The 18,078-nt window shown below is 43.0% G+C and overlaps 1 protein-coding gene across 1 annotated transcript in view; it reads right to left on the bottom strand.

The window, feature by feature from the left end:
- The window catches only part of CEP290 (centrosomal protein 290), a 173,127-nt gene that overhangs the window by 2,490 nt on the left and 152,559 nt on the right, over positions 1-18,078 (bottom strand). The window contains exons 46-51 of the mRNA XM_044280491.1: positions 13,160-13,324; positions 11,641-11,763; positions 6,440-6,612; positions 3,715-3,856; positions 1,526-1,599; positions 782-855 (exon numbers count right to left, since the gene is read on the bottom strand). Of these exons, the coding sequence (XP_044136426.1) occupies positions 782-855; positions 1,526-1,599; positions 3,715-3,856; positions 6,440-6,612; positions 11,641-11,763; positions 13,160-13,324 (751 nt within the window). The remainder of the gene's footprint in view (positions 1-781; positions 856-1,525; positions 1,600-3,714; positions 3,857-6,439; positions 6,613-11,640; positions 11,764-13,159; positions 13,325-18,078) is intronic.

Consider the following 18,078-nt stretch of genomic DNA (forward strand, 5'->3'; position numbering starts at 1 on the left):
TATCCCATCATCTATTTACCCCAGGACTGTGACTGTGACGAGGGGACATCCTCTGCGTCTGGAGGAAAGAAGGTTTGTACACAAACATAGAAGAGGATTCTTTACTGTAAGAGCAGTGAGACTATAGAACTCTCTGCCTGAGGAGGTGGTGATGGTAAGTACAATAAAAGAATTCAAGAGGGGCCTGGATGTATTTCTGGAGCGTAATAATATTACAGGCTATAGCTTCTAGAGAGGGGTCGTTGATCCAGGGAGTCGGGGAGGAATTTTTTATTCCCCTAAAGTGAGGAAAATTGGCTTCTCCCTTACAGGTTTTTTTTTTGCCTTCCTCTGGATCAACTTGCAGGATGACAGGCCGAACTGGATGGACAAATGTCTTTTTTCAGCCTTATGTACTATGTTACTAAATTAAAGAAAAAAAAAAACAACAAAAAGCATATTTTATATTCCAGCAACCATTAAAAACATCTCTTTGCATTCTCCCCTTTTTGGTTAGGGAGTCCTGATGTGCCTGGACCACGTAAATAAGTCCACATTTTTAAGATTTAAAGATGTTTTTATTATATCCCTCAGATGATATATGGACAAAAAACTATTAGGCCCCTTTCACACGAGAGAGTTTTCCGCGCGGGTGAAATGTGTGACGTGAACGCAATTGCAGACAAAACTGACTGAACTTGCTTGCAAAAAGGTGCGAGTTTCACTGAACACATCCGAACCTAATCCGTCACGCTCGTGTGAAAGAGGCCTTCTAATGGGTCATAGTACTAAGTATACATACCAAATTGTTGTTTATACGCTTCTAGCTGGTGAACCAGCTCCATCTTCTCATTTTCCAAGCGGTTATTGGTCAACCTGAAACACACAACTTATTGATTGATATTGTTCACAAGGATGGAGCCATATGAAAGTAAATCAATAATGAGCGTAAAACAGAGTAGTGACCATTATCTAGTGGGTAGAAAGGGAATGCTTTTTCACAGACAGAACTGCACTCATGAAAAGAACCATTTACAAACATCTTAAGGGGTTAGAATTATATTAAACACACAAAATAGAGCTTCTAGCAGCAGTTTGGCAGCTACCACACAGTAGGATGATGGCTACAGCGGACGGCCTAGAAATTCTTTCCACATAGAAGTAGAACTGTTCAGTGAAATGATTAGCAATTAGGCCTCATGCACACGACCGTGCAGTTTTTTTTTTTGTAGTCCGCAAAAAAAACGGAAGCCGCCCGTGTGCCTTCCACAACTTGCGGAATGGGCGGCCCATTGTAGAAATGCCTGTTGTTGTCCGCAAAACGGACAAGAATAGGACATGCTATATTTTTGGGGCGGGGAACGGAGCAACGGATGCGGACAGCACACAGTACTGTCCGCATCTTTTGCGGCCCTATTGAAGTGAATGTGTCCGCATCCGAGCCGCGGATGCGGACCACACAAAGGTCGTGTGAATGAGGCCTTATAGAAAGTGATTTTCACACAACTGAACATTCCAAAACTACCATGTTTTCTTGTATCAATACCTGAGTATCTGAAATTCTCTGGAAAGGCCTTGGTCGGTCTTGGCATCTTCAGGAAAATGCTTCAGGAGGTCGATCTTAGTAAAAGAAAAGAAAAAAAAAAACGTTTATAATATCAAAACTTAGCATAAAAGGGAAGCTAAACAGTTTTCAAAAGTATTCCTTAATTGAAAAGAGAATCTACAGTGTGGCTGTATGGATGACCTACCATATGTGCATTAAGTCTTAAGTACATAGTACATGCAGATGCTTGGACCTTCATCAAGGAACACCAAAGACACAAAGGTAACTTCAGAGTTCAGTAGATACTGCATGCTTAGATATGTAGAATCCTTGAACATAATATTTTGGAGGTTATCCAGTTGCGGTTTAAGGTTGAGGGGAAACGTTTCCCCTCTCACTTGTATTGTACTCGGATTCTCTTTTTGATCTAAAGAGATATGAGGACCAATCTTTTGCAGTTGCTTATTGTATATATGCAAATTAAAGAAGTTTTAATACAAAAAAAATATTATATTTGACAGCAAGGGTTAAAAATGCTATCACTGGATGAGGTGGGTCATTGCTACAGCTAGTGATTGGCTGTGAGGGCCTTTCTAACATTTTGAGCTTGGACCAGGAAGTGAAAAGCAAGGGATTGTACAGGATTTTGATATTGGCAAGGAGCTGTTTTATTGTAGTTCCGGTACCAGATCTACACAGCTTGATCCATTGTGCAGTGGACGGAGATGGTCTGCCGCTAAACATTAAAGGGATTCTGTCACCTTGTTTTTGGTTATAGAGCTGCGGACATGCACGGCTAGATCACCGCTAGCATGTCCGCAATATACCGGTCCTATAGGGCCGTGTCCTTTTATTTTGTTTCAAAAATGATTTTATAGATATGTAAATGAGCCTGGTAAGGTGCCCAAGGGGCTGTACGAACCTTCCTGGTGCCCAGCCATGCCCCCCTGTGAAAGAGCCCAGCACCGCCTATGTCCTCCAAATCTCCTTTTGTCACAGTTAGATTGCCGTAATCTTGCGATGCGCGAGCTTGCGCATGCACAGTGCCGGTATAGTGTTCCTTCCTTATGCTGGCATCAGCCTAAGGGAAGGAACTGTGCATGCGACCTTTGGGAGAGCAATGTTATACCATTCTCATCTGATATAGGTTTCTAGCTGCTCAACAGTCCTGGGTCTTCTCTGCTGGATTTTTTATTTCAAATGTTTCGATATGGACGGCAGGCAGTCCAGTTCAGCACCTGGACCCTCGCCAATCAGATATTGATGACGTATCTTCAGGATAGGTCATAAATATAAAACCTCTGCACAACCCCATTAACTTGCATTAGTAGCTTGCACACTGAACTGTGTTCAGACAGTAATTACTGGAAGTCTTCCTGAGCCCATGCAGCGATTCCCAGTACAGAATCATGGCTGGTTTTAACGCAGGGCCAATAGAACACAAGCATCCAATATAGACGGTCAGCCTTGTCCCTTTGTGCATGTGGATTTCTCCAGATTATCTGAATCTTTTGATGATGTTGGATACCACATGGGGGTCCGGGATATTCAAAGTTTCCACTATTTTACGTTGAGAAACATTTTTCAGAAATTGCTCCACAATTTTTAGATTATTTTTTTTAGTTTGTCACAGACTGGTGAACCTCTGGCCATCTGTACTTCTGAGAGACGTTGCCTGTCTAACCTGCTCTGTTTTATACCCAGTCATGTGACTTGGAAATTGCCCTTCCCCCAGCTGTTTATTACCACATACTTTTACAGCCTTTCATTGCTCGGTCCTAAGTTTTTTGAGATTTTTTGCTGCCACCAAGTCCTACATGCGTTATTTTTTCCAATGTCTCATTTTCAACATCTAATATATGTTCTATAATCGATAACCTATGCGTCTGAGATTTGCAAATCATTGCATTATTTTATTTTTATAATGATAGTAAGCTGCTATGAATAAGGATGCATGTAGCATCAGAAACACATAGGCACAGTCTTTGGTATTGCTGCCTTTCTATTTTAGATGTATGCATACTAAAAGGCTGGAGCTGGATCAGACCCTTACTGTACCTTTTCCTTGCATGATATGTCACCTTTGGATGGGATCTGTGCACCATGAGGCTGGATTTACCAGTAACACAGGTATATAAGGCTGCGCCAAGATGGATTCTCTTATTTGAACAGGATCCTGAGTTACTTACTTCATCTTGTAGGCGCTGGATTGTTTGTTCAGTTTTCCGTTCACGCTCGGTTGCTTCCTTCAATAGTCTTTTCAGATCAACGATGCTGTTGTTTCTCTTTATACGTTCTGCTTCCATCTCCTTCATCTTTGTTTCATACATCCTAAGGAGGTAAAAAGGACCTTTTTATCTGCTTATTTTGTTAAAAAAAAAAAAAAGTGTCAATAACAAAGTAGGAAAATGCAGAATCAAACTGAAAAAAGGGTATGGAGAAGCATAACCTCTCCTGTGAAGAATGTATGGCGATGTAGAGGGAGCTGCATTGGAGACTTATCTCTGCTCCTGACAAAGAATAACTGGAGCTTTTGTAAAATCCTTGCGCTTCAAGCGTTATTAATTGTATCCGGCTGGGTCTGACTATAAACGCCATCCTATAGAAGACATTATGCACATTCAGATTACGGCTAGAATCTTTACCTGTAATTCACGCCTGTGTTCCCAAGCCGCGTATTACACACAATGCTCACCCAATCTTTTTATTTTCCCTTTGTATCTCGCCACACAATAAAGATGAAGGCATTAAAGTATCTCTTGTATAGAGCCCCATATTATTTCTATGAATGTGCTCCCGCAGCTATAGCAAGCTATGAAACACAAGTTATTTACATTTTAGCTTAAATAAAACTTAAAGGGGCTGTCTCATAAAACAACCCCTGCTTAAAGGAGCTGTCCCATAAAAACTGGTTTATACTTTCCAAACAAGCACCTCGATCTGAATATTTTTTAACTGTGTGTAATTACCAGTAGAAATTTTGCATGGCTGCGGAGTGATTTCATAAAATGTATATGTATAGCGCCACCTGCTGTTCTTTTCATTTTTTGTCCACCTCAGTAACATCTCTGACGGGGTTGCACCTAGCCTTTCTGCTGCTTGAAGTGAAAACTGAAACAGCGCCCCCTCCCCCCCCCCCCCCCTCCCCCCCCATGTCAATTTCTTAACCTAACCCCTTCCCTTCAGCCCTACTGTTAAAGACATACATGGAAAACATTATATACAGCGCTACGAAACATACATGGTAATACAGCGCCACATACTTCTTACATACAGTGACGTGTCCTCTGATGTAGGGGTTTTCTTTTTCTATTCAAACCAGACAGCCATGATTATTTCTTTCAGCCTTCTCTTGTCTCTGCAGAGTTTGACAACTACTTTTCCATCTTCCTCCCCACCTTCTGAACACCCCCATCCTGCCACCTCTAATATTATATCCATTTAACTTCCCAATACTATACTGCAGAAACAGATAATGCCCCTGAAAATACTATTACCACACAGATAGTTCCCCTTCAATAATTATTTGCACACAGTGGTCTAAAAAATAACTGTGCCCATCAAATAGTGTCCCTGAAACTTAGTGTCGTAAACCTAACGTCCTCCAAAAATAATGGTGCTAAGATGATACTGTGCCAGGGTGCCTCCGAATGTAACAGTCCTCCCAATAGTAATAATTCTCTGCCAGAGTGCACTATGTGGTAACAGTGCACCCAGTAGTAATAATTCCTCCTATAATGTGGGCCTGTACAAAAAATACTCCCTTATAATGTTTGGCAATAAAATAATTCCCCCTTGCAATGTGTGCCAGTACAAAAATGCTCCCTTATAATGTGTGCCAGTACAAACATGCCCTCTTGTGTGTGCCAATACAAAAAATGCTCCCTTATGATGTGTGCCAGTACATAAAATGCTCCCTTATGATGTGTGCCAGTACAAAAATGCTCCCTTATAATATGTGCCAGTACAAAAATGCTCCCTTATAACGTGTCAGTTTAAAAAACTACCCCCTTTTAGTGCCCCCAGTACGACAAATATCCCCATACTGTTCCACTTATAATGTGTGCCAGTACAAAAATGCTCCTTTTTAGAGCTATGTCCCCATAGTGCTTTCTCCAATTACAAAATAATGACTCCCCACACCATTGTGGCCCAACAGTATGCTGCCAAATAAAAATAATAAACTCAAATACCTACCTTCATTCTACTGTCAGGGATGCAGTACAAGACAAAGACCTCTTCTAGTCTGTGCCCGAGCTCTTTGCAGCCCGGATCAGGCAGCACTATAATGAGGACACCGGGCTTGGATAGGCTACAGGAGCTAAGAATAAAGCCTAGAGGAAATAGTGGGCCAGGGAGACATCGCTCCTGTGCCCAGTCACAGCATTCAAATGTATTGCTGTCCCGAGTACAACGATGCAGCTGAATATGTAGAGATGAGCGTTTCCACGATGAAAGAGCTCACTGCCTATGGCCCTTCTGCTGCGCCCTCTTGCCCCTACCTGTTGCTGCCTAAGGCGATCGCCTCACCTGGCCTCATTGGTGGTGCACCCCTGGCTTCACAGTTCCATTCTTGAACTGGCACCAGCTGTACCTTCTGTTGGAAGCTATGACACTTACCGGACACGAGAAAGTATACACCCCCTGAACTGCCAGCTTGAAATAAATCTGTCAGAGCAACTTTGGTTTCCCTATTGGCCATTCAAATGAACAGCCAGACCATGTCTATTGAAAAAAAAAAAAACTTATTTTGTGACTCTGGGAATTGCAATAACTTTCAAGTTGCACTGCGACACCATTTAGTTTAACGGTTGCGTTGTTACACAGCGATCTTTGGTTGTGAGAAGGGTGTTGCGGCCATAATCCCCAAGTAGCCCCAGCCTTAAGTAAAAGTATTCACTATTTGGAACATACTTGCTCACTACCACAGACTTCCAGGCTTTGTGGTCCGCTCCTTCCAGCTGTGGTCCTCTGCTTTCTGCAATGCTCAGTTTACTTCTGCTTTCTTCTAAGTTTGCTGATAGTTTTTCATTGACCACTTCCAAATTCCTTTTTGCGATTCTTAATTTTTCTGAGGTTTCAGTTTCCTGCATGTAGTAAAGAAATAACAAAAACCTATGTAAGCATTGCTTGCTTTACAATTGAGTCACTTTAAAGACCTATTACCACTCCAGGTACACCCCCCCAACTGGTTACCACCCCTCTGTACCCTTACTGCAGACTGCTAGCCATTCATTCATAACTTCTAGACGGAATAATATAGGAATGGCACATCATAATCGTAAGAATAGATGCTCCAGAATGGTTATTACATGGGGAATTCATGAAGTTATTAAAACAGACATGTCAGGAATGGTGAAAGGCTATATTTCTGTTACTATCCACATAAAGAAGAAATGTTAAAATATTCCAGTTTTCACACCTTTTACAGTGCACAGCGGGTGACACATCTAGTCTTCAGCAGTTGACTTGCCAGCTTTGCTGTATAAATCAGGAGTTAATGAGCAGAGTCATCTCATTATCATTAAAGGGTGAGCTGTTATACTGCTGAAAACTAAACACTTTATGTAGATAAACTTATGTATGTATTTCCTAAATCACTCCCTGGTCTCTGTGGTTGAGGGTAGTACTCAATTCACTTACTGGAGACTCTAATTTAGACTGTATGACTTGTCAGTTGACTACCTTTCATTTATGATGCCATAAAGCACACACACCCTGCTGCACAAACAGGAAGGAAGTGTGTGCTTCCAATATGGCCACTCCAGGGCAGGTTTAAAAAAAAAAAAATACATTTTATTTTACAGTTACCTGCAATTACTAGGGTTGGCCCCTTAAAAATAAAACTCACCTTTCCGCAGTCCCGATGCTGCAGTGACATAGCGTTCAAGCAGATTTGGGGACAGGTGAGTTATTTTTTTTATTTTTTAATGTTGTAGTCACTTATTTTACCTTCCCTGGGTTGGCCATATTGGAAGCATATACTTCCTTCCTGTTTGTGCTTTATGGCACTGTAAATGAATAGGAGTCAACTGACAGGTTATACAGTCTCTATTAGAGTCTCCAGTAAGTGAATGGAGTACTAGCCATCCATGCCTTACCTCCTGACTCCATATATCATGAGATGTGTCCAGTGAGGTGACCAGTTTATTATTATTATTATTATATATATTTTTAAAATAAATAAGGAAACCATGATTTCTTAATATTCATTCATGATACGTCTATCCTGTGTGTGCCCACTTAGTGGTTGTGATGTGAATTGCAATCTGTCTAGGCTTTCTAGATGTGGACACATCTGTACATGAGACATTTCTTTTAATACTAGAGTATGTCATGTGTCATGAAGACACTGTCAATTATACTTTACTTAAAAGAACACTCAAAAACAAAACGTTATCCACTGGCAGAAGCCTGATGCAGGGTTGGGTGCATGGCTTAAATGATCTTTGGTATATTAGTTATAGAGGACATTCAAAAGATGCATTAGTTCTACCTTTTTCAGGATAGCTGTTCAGACAATCCACTTCCCTCCATCATGTAGTGCGATTACGGTCTCATCACAGCAAACTGCATTGTGGCACATATTAAAAAACACACTCTCAACCTCCTCCAGCTGTGAGAGATTGTTCTCTGCTGTGCCGTTGTGACCCACTTCTTGCCCCCTCTCATCACTCTACGCTGTTATATCTCCTCAGTCCTCCCATTCTCCCTGCTGATTCGGAGATGGTTCTTATTGACTGCAGCCTGCTGTGTGACATCTAAGATGATAAAGCCACAGGATCACTTAGAGAAATGTGTCATGATAACTGTAAAACTCTCCGAGACAGCAGATCGGGAGTTGGGTTTCAATTGCCCAATACTTTTGTACTTGGGGAGACAAGCTGCTGGTAGCCCACTCTCTTCTCTTTACCTACTGAGAACACCACCTTGCTGGGCCAGGCTGAGCAGGCATGTGTATGAGGGCATCGGGAGTAATGGCTGTGGGCCAAATGAGTGTTTGGCCAACAGCTATCTTTTGTGCATGGCTGGCCTAAGGGTAGCTTCTACTGAACCTATGTATAGATTAGATAGCAGTTCCACTAGGCAAGTACATAATTGTGTACACCAAGCAGCAAATGTCTAAATAAGACTTGCAAAAACTCATGTGCTTACAACCAGAACAACTAATGGAATAGATTTTCCAGTCACAGAAATTTTTTAAACAAATCTGCCACATGCCAATTCACCGTAAGAGAGCAAAATACGTAAATAGAATACATTGGCTCAAACCTTTAATGTGAACTTGCACTTTAAAGAGGACGTGTAACCTCCCCTGATATGTTTGTTTTAGTAACTACTTGAATTGACCATGTACTAACAATTCTGGAGCATCTATTCTTATGACTCTGTGTTGTGCCATTGCTTTATTATTACCGATAGAAGTTATGAATTAATTACCAGCAATTTGTAATGAAGGTTCATCTGGATGATACCACTTGGTGGTGTGTCCCTGCACAATCGACTCTGGCAGCACTGATTTGATAGTATCATACTGTGCAGGAATACACCACCAGATGATAAAACCGATCTTTACCTTCATTACAAACTGATAGCAACACCTTCATAACTTCTAGCAGGAATAATAAAGAAATACCACAACCTAAGAGTAGATGCTCCCAAATTGCTATTACATGGTCAATGCAAGTAGTTACTGAAACAGACATGTCAGGATCGGTGACAGGTCCTCTTTGAAGGCTATGTACACCTTTGGGAGGGGGACTATATTTTATTATTGAATTATACTGATTTTGAGCTAGAAATAATTTTTTTCAATCTTTATTAAAAATTGTGAACCACTGTCTTTGTGCAACCTTGAGTTTATTTAGTAGCAGGATCAGAATTTTCTCTCTCATCCGTCAGGCAGCTCAACTGTAGGCTTCTCATCTCTGACCTTATAAACACTCATTATAGCTCAGTTCTTATCTTACTGATAAGAATGTGGCTTCAATAAGTGTTTATGACCTTTTGCTAGTTTGGAGATGAGGTTTATTAGATGACTGGCACAAAGTGAAAGTACCAGTCACACAGCTAAAAAACTGTTAACCTTTTGTGACAGAATGACACAATATTTTTATAATATAATAAAGACAAAATGAAAAAATTATTTTATCCCAAAATGAGTAACCTGCAATCATTAAAGGCTACACGATCCGTGGCAATTTTTTATTACGATAAAATTTTTTTTTTTTTATTACGATAAAAAATCTAAACTAAGTATACAGACATGGAGAGCGGCGCCCAGGGATCTCCCTGCACTTACTATTATCCCTAGGCGCCGCTCTGTTCTCCCGGTATAGGCTCCGGTATCTTCAGATTTTCAGCTCAACCGGGAGGAGCCTGCTATTGTTCTCCTGGGCGTCTCCTTCTCCCAGGCTGTAGCGCTGGCCAATCGCAGCGCTCAACTCATAGCCTGAGAGTTTTTTTCTCCCAGGCTATGAGCTGAGTGCTGCGATTGGAGGAGAACGCCCAGGAGAACAAGAGCAGGCTCCTCCCGGTTGAGATGAAAATCTGAAGATACCGGAGCCTATACCGGGAGAATGGAGCGGCGCCCAGGGATAATAGTAAGTGCAGGGAGATCCCTTGGCGTCGCTCTCCATGTCAGCATACTTCGTTTAGATTTTTTATTGTAATGAAAAGGTCCTCTTTAAGTTTAGCTAGACGTATAAACATTGTGCCATGTTCGCCATGATAATAGTATGGATATCAGAGGCTCAGCCTAATCTCTACACTGGAGTAATAGTGTGAATTCATAATTCTGAATATCAAATTTGGTACTTGAGAAGAAGTCCAGCAACCATCTAAAGGGTTACACAGCCAGGATCAGAGCTTACTTGGATCCTAGCTGTTGCCCCAGGAGTGTGGATGTCAGTCTCAGATTATCACTGGGGATGACCTGTATAAAGTGGTGCTTCAGTTGGAAAAAAAAAAGACAAAAGCAAACATATCTCCTGTGATAACAGTAAAAGAAAAAAAAATAAATCTTTATTTCTTTTTTAAAGGGGTTTTCTCAACAGGCTATTTGATACTTACCTGGTCCCGGCGCGCCGTCCACTTCCTGGTTTTGGCACTCAGCAGGGGGCGGGCTCCATCTTGATTGATGTCTTCTCCCGGCCGGGCGGCGCGCTGTACTGACTGCGCACGCCGAGTCCGCGCATGCGCCCTGGTGACTTCTTTCTGGGCAGTATAGTATACTTGCCAGGAAGAAGTCACCAGGGCGCATGCGAGGACTCGGCGTGCGCGTTCAGTACAGCGCACGGCCGGCCGGGAGAAGAAAAGAAAAGTCGTCTGCGCACGCGCAGCCACCGCGTTTCCCGAGAAGAGCGTTGGCCGTAACCAGGGGAGACGGAAGACAACAGTCAGGTAAGTATAGGTTTATTTTTTTTCTAAGGGGTGGGGATTTGTTAATAAAATATATTTAGAAAAATGATCACTGTTAAATCATTAACAGTGATCATTAAGATGATAATACCCCTTTAACTATATTTTCTAGCGAAGAGACAAAGGGATTATGTATTAAACTTTTCTGCCGTAGAAAAGTTGCAAATTATGTTCATTTTGCCATTTTCCAACAACCGCACCACTTTTACTAAAAAGTGGGTGGGGCAGGATCTGTGGCCCCAAAACCTGTCTGGCGCTGATTTCAAGTTCTGGTACACGGACCCCCCTAGGAGGCAACAAAATGATCAACAGGCATGCCTTAATAATGCTCACACATCATCATCACACCAGCAAGTTTTCATACTGAGATTGGCATCAAAACACCAGTTTTACTGAAATGTTCTCAAAAGGAAGTTTGATAATAAGGGGTTAAAGATAAACATTTTCTCCAGTAGATAAGATTCACAAACAGCTCAAATGTGAAAGAAATTATTTTCTCCTTAGAAGCAGGTGAAAAAGCAAGATTTCTCACACTGCGCCAGCAAATCTGGAGGTATACAATAATCCAGTAATTACACCCAATCAGCACCCGCACAGACAGCCGACATGCGATGTTTACACTGTAAATTGGGCTCTAATCATATATGATTGCTATGGGTTTACACTGAGGCAGATCATGGATATGCTTTTCTTACCGTTTTCAGCTCTTTCCGAAGTCTCTCATTTTCAGCAATGACTTTTTCCATGCCTTTTGTCTTTGCTTCATATCTCACACTTAGCTGTCCACCCACATGCAGCTGTAGCTTTTCAAGTTCTGACTAGGTGGGCAATAAAGAAAAATGATTATGAAGAACTGATCTCATGGAGCCTTGTATTAACGTAGCACTGAATATAAGCCACACAAACATAATGCATAGTTTTACTTCACAATGAATATCATATATAAAATGAAGAAATGATAAAGGAAATACACTTTAGGCTACTTTCACACTAGAGTTTTTTGAGGATCCGTCATGAATCTGCAAACACGCTTCCGTTACAATAATACAACCGCATGCATCCGTTATGAACGGATCTGGTTGTATTATGTCTTCTACAGCCATGACGGACTCCATTGAAAGTCAATGGGGGACGGATCAGTTTTCTATTGTGCCAGAGAAAACGGATTCGTCCCCGTTGACTTACCTTGTGTGTCAGGACGGATCCATCTTGCTCCGTACCACATCGCAGACAGAAAAACGCTGCTTGCAGAGTTATTCTGTCCGCGATTGGAGCACAACCAAACGGTACGGAAAGCATTTTGGTGCATTCTGTTTTGTTCAGTTTTGTCCCCATTGACAATGAATGGGGACAAAACTGATGCGTTTCTTTCGCTATTGAGATCCTATGATGGATCTCAATAGCGGAATTGAAAACTCTAGTGTGAAAGTAGCCTTAAATAAAAGGGGGTTATCCCACAAAAGGTATTCCTAGGCAAATTAAGTATTATTGTAATATACATGCAATAACAATAATGTTAGATTAGATTTTCACTCTGGTAGTGCCCCCTGCTGTTTATCCTTCTGGTCCACCTTCTCCTGCATTCAGTGGTGGACTAACATTCCCAATAGCTTGCCTGTTCCGTTCCCCTCAGTGCTGGTGTACTAACCTCATAGAGAAGCAGGTATAAACTGGGCAAGCATACCGTATCTGACCATACAAAAACATTAGAAAGAATCCTAGTTGTTGTGCTTTTACCGGTCTTATTTTTTACCTTTAAAAAGAGGTTGTGCCATGAAAAATATTCTACAATTTTCAAACCAGCACCTGGATCTGAATACTTTTATGATTGCATGTAATTAAAAATGTAGTATTAGCTGCTAGGTTATTCAATAAAATCTATCTGTATAGCGCCACCTGCTGTTTCTTCTTTTCCTTATTACGTGTCCACCTCACTGAAATAGTTGCACATGCTCAGTTTAAATCTTCAACTGCCACCAGCCATATCTTCTGTTACAAGCTGTGTCCGTTACATGGAAGTAACTACAGCAGAACGGATACACTCCCTAAATCTAGCAGAACAATTGGGGCAATGAATGATCCATGTGAGGTACAGGGCTGCTCCTAGCCTTGTTAGAAATAGATTGTCATGTACTATATGATATCCGATTTTTATATTTTTTACAAAAATCATGGAAAAAACCCTTTAAACAAACAAAAGGGAAAAAGACATACCTTAAGTTTTTCATTTTCCAGTTCCAGGTTGGATAACTTTTCATTTGTCAGTACTCCCGGGGCCTTCTTAAGCTCCAGATTTTCTTTCTGAACTCTTTCAACCACTCGTTTCATCAACCCTATCGTCTTCTCCAGTTCTGGAATGGTCTTTCCACTTCTTCCAGACTATTTAAATATTCATGAAAATAAATAGGACAAAAAGTAAACTATGATGAGATGTCCATGACCACTGCATGATGGCCTTGCATGCTCAAGCTTGTGGAAGGAATACTCTAAAAGAAAAGATGAAAAGGGCAAAAAAGGCAGACTGCATACTGATCAGAGTTAATCAGGATATGGTCTGCCTTTTTTGGGTGGGTTAAACTAATGGCAAACCAAAACTGGCAGCCCTGGTTTCCCCGTGATTGTGATGATGGCACCACAAAGGTCAAAGGAGCAGAATAATGAAAATAAGGGTAGAATCCAACATATAACTAAAATAAATAGGACCAGATGGACCCTATTGACTTTAATGGGTTCCATCAGGGAGCCTGGCGTTTTAACTGCATGCAGGCTGTTAAGGAAGGGTTGAAACGTATGCATATATATCCATGCATGCCTGCAAACACGTGGGGGCATGTATGGTATATATGTGCATACATTAACCACAGCATCATGGGACGATGTGCGCACGTCTGCCCAGCATCGGCGCACGTCTGCCCATGGTGATCCCCAAGGGCTCATGGTGGCCCCTGTGGGAAATATGTGCCTCCTTTAGACCGTGCCCCTTATAATATATATATGGCTGTGGCCCCTTATAACATATATATATATAATCCCTTATATATGTGTATATATATATATTATCAGGAGGACATATATATGTATCTGCCCCTTCTTTGATATATATGGGCCCCTTTATATGGCCAATAGGGATATATATTTATATTTCCTGTATGGCCAGTGGGGACATCTGTATGTCCCCTGTATGTGATGCCCCAGGTATATGAGAGTGTGTGTGTGTGTGTGTGTGTGTGTATCTATAGATATGTGTGTATGTATTTGCACACATGTCTTTATGTATATACACTTGTGCCTGCATGACAGTATGTATGTGGGCTTATTGCTGCCCATTTATACCCCCGGTTTTGTATGTGTATGTGTTTATAGATGTGGATATATATATATGTGTACTGTGTATTTAGTGTTGTGTAATTACTGTATTGCGTGCTTGGTGTATTAAATACCGTTATATTTGTACCCTTTGTGTAGTGTATACTTGTTAGCGGTAGTGAGTAAGGCGCATGCAGCTAGTGTAGCGATCAGTGTAAAGCATAGCAAAAGTATTGTGTTGTTATTATATAAAGGCATAAATAGGCGGAGTCTTCACTAGACGGCTCCTCCTATTTCTGAATATTAATTATCGATATTCGCACAATATTGGTGATTAATATTCCCCCTTTACATTGGCGAGTCAGGCCCACTGCTTAGATTTTGAAATCTGTGTTTGGTTTTGAGGTTAGAGGTCGGTCATCCTGTGAATTATCAGGCAAGAGAGACGCGGTCAGCGGTCTGAGCGTCTAGGACCTGATAATTCGGACAGGTGACGCGACTCTTCCTTATGGTGTTTGAGGCTAGAGGTCGGTTGTCCTGTGAATTGTCAGGCAAGAGAGACGTGGTCAGCGGTCTGAGCGTCTAGGAGAGACGTGGTCAGCAGTCTGAGCGTCTAGGACCTGATAATTCGGACAGGTAACGCGACTCTTCCTCACAGTACCAAGCGCAGATCAAAATCTTTAGCAGAGAATCTATAATTGTTCTGTGAATTAATATTTTGCTATTTGCTTTACACGGTTACTGCATCGCTCAAGTGATTGCGAGGGAGAAGAGGACACATCACTGAAGGAGATCCATCTTCATTGCAGCGGCGTACAAGTCCAGCGGTAAACAGGAAGAAGCGATCCGGGAAAATGGACTTCTTCCAAGCAGCTGCTAGGACGAAGAGGTCCGGCCCCAAGGAGAAGATGGACGCTCAAACGGTGAGTATGGACTTCCCCACACTGCAACACTTGAGCAGACACAGCACATTCAATCCCATCCTCCCCACCACATACAAGTCAGCAGAAATGCTGTGGTCCGATTTGTTGGCGCAGGCTTGTAGTTATGACAAGCTTTGTGTGAACAAACGGATGGTGTTGAACAAGGCCACTAAACGGCTTCAGATGCTGGCCAAACTCGTTCATACGTTTGAGGCTAGCATCTGTAAGCCAAAGGAAGTGGCGCTGGTGTCTCAGTCAACGGAGACAATTCCTCCGGCCGTTCACTGCCAGTGCTGTGCCAGTAATTCGAACCAGGTTTCGGCATTGCGGGCACAGCTGGCGGAGAATGTGCAGTCTACTGTTGACCGAGATGCGCAGGTGGCTAGGATACAGTCACAGTTAGTAGAGCTGCAGAGGCAGGAGGAAATTGAGGCTCAGTTGACTCAGTCTTATACTGAGGTCAAGGCCTTCAAGGAGCAGACTGCCTCTACTAATGTGACGGTAGCCAAATTGAAGGCTCAGGTTGCTGTAAGCTCCCAGATAATGACTGGCATGCAACAGGTCATCACCAAGTTGGTGCCGGCCCTTTCTTTTCCCATAAAGTCAGGGTCGGAATATCCCAAAACTTTGCCCTATGCAGGGCAAATAGGGGGGAGAGTAGTCTGTGACAGGCCAAATCACCAGACCAAGCCTGTCCAGACTAACAGAGATTTTTCCCTGACTTTGGGGAAAAGAAACATCGTGAAAAGTGCCTCCCTAAAGATGGAACAATTCAGGGAGCGCGGTTGCAGTGTGGACGGACCTACGCCATGCCGGGCAAACATCAAATGTTTTGCGTGTGGTGGCTTGGGTCATATAGCGAAGCACTGCAAAACACACAGGACAGAAAGCCCAATCAGGTGCTTCAGGTGTGGGAACAAAGGACACATTGCAAGGAATTGCCCTTGTGCAAGTGATTGCAATGTGTCCAGTGATGGGATTCAGATAACAAATCGTGCAGCGGGGTCTAGTCAGTTTGGCCATAAAGGGGTTACCTCTCGGCAGCATCATCAGCTGCTGAGGGGCCAGAGTGGCCAAGCTAGGCTAGGCAACATTTGACACCCCTGACACCGTTTGTTCCCTATACATGTCCATGTTGTGTGTTTTTGTTGTCCGTTGTAACGTTCTTCTTGGTGTTGATGGTGGTCCTTGTCTATGAGTGTGTTCCACCAGGCTGATTTATGTAGTGTTGTAATGTCCCATCTGCTGTCTTGTTTCATTCTGTGTCCCCTTGGAGTGGAGCAGTGTTTTACTGAGGATCGAGAACGTATAGGGTCGCGAGCAGATAATATCACACGGGAAATCCTGCTGGTCGGGAGAAGGCATAAGGACCTTCTTCATGCAGCACACAAAGGATGATGTGATATTATTCTGGGCAACCAGGGTCTCGGATCGATACAGATAACACTGTTGTGCTCAAGGTTTTCGGTAGGGCTGTGTTGCGCTGGGGACTGGGGCGGACAGACAACATTGGTGTAATGTTGTGCTGCGCACTTAATTCTAGTCCGAGCAGGTAGCACAGCTCTGATAGGGATTGGACGCGGAGTGTTTGGCAGCAGAGTGTGGACTGTGTTCTGGTGTTGTGGGGTCCTGGGGAGCCGGGGCATGCCTATGCCGTTGGTTCTGCGGGCCTCCACAAGATGGGATCACAGGGGGAGGTCAGCCTGGGTACACATGAGTGGACAGGGATGCGGTGCCATCAATAACAAGATGGTGCTTTGTCCACGGAACTCCAGTTATCCTAACCTAGTAGGGTGGCCATCCTTATCTGTTGGTGCAGAGGGATGTGTAGCAGAGGACGCGATCCTCTGAAGGTAGGGTGTTCAGACACCAGTGTTGGGATAATGAGGAGTCCTGTGAGACAAAGGGCAGCCCAATACCTTTCTCTACCCATAGGTCAAAGGTATTGGTGTTGGGAGGGATATGACATGTGTTTTGTGTGAATGGGGATAAGGTTAGGTCACGATAGGGACAGGCATCATTCATTTGCCACCTTGAACCCTGGAACGGTGAAGTTCTTAAGGGAAGGGCTGGATGTGTAGTGTGGCGGAGGTGTTCTCCGCAGTAGAATTTAGGTACTGTGACATCGCCGCTTAAGAGTCTGACCTGCCTTGTAAAGACCTATTAATCTGTCCACGGGAGAACCGCAAGATGGAAACAGACGTTGGATAGAAGAAAGTTGGGACAGACTGAGGGTGAACCCGCTCCAGATGCCTTGGAGGCGGGCCATACCTGAAGATCGGCAGAACGACCGAGAGACTGTGGGGGTGTGGCCACTCCAAAGTGGGGGTGGCCGACACTAAGAGACTGCGAAAGAAAGGCCAGTTAAAGACTGCGAGGGTGAACCCGCTCCAGATTCCTTGGAGACGGGCCATACCTGAAGATCGGCAGAATTACCGAGAGACTGTGGGGGTGTGGTCACTCCAAAGTGGGGGTGGCCGACACCAAGAGACTGATAAAGAAAGGCCAGTTAACCGAGAGACTGTGGGTGTGTGGTATCCTAAAGATGTCAAGAAGAAGACTGTGTATCCTGTGGACGGAGGAGTAGGTTACGGTGAAGGGCAGGTCGGAGGAAAATGGATTAGGGATGTCTAAGTACCTAAAGAACAGTGTACACTACAGTTCTTCCTGAACTTCCACCTAGGATGGGGTTGAGGGGGGGGCAAATATATCTCAACCCGTTCCCCCAATATATTGTCGTATTATATAGTCCGACAACAGGGGGATTGTTGAGGAAGGGTTGAGACGTATGCATATATATCCATGCATGCCTGCAAACACGTGCGGGCATGTATGGTATATATGTGCATACATTAACCACAGCATCATGGGACGATGTGCGCAGATGTGCGACTTTTTTCTGCT

Source organism: Bufo gargarizans, chromosome 2 (assembly GCF_014858855.1).
Source record: "Bufo gargarizans isolate SCDJY-AF-19 chromosome 2, ASM1485885v1, whole genome shotgun sequence".
In the NCBI taxonomy this organism is placed as follows: Eukaryota; Metazoa; Chordata; class Amphibia; order Anura; family Bufonidae; genus Bufo; species Bufo gargarizans.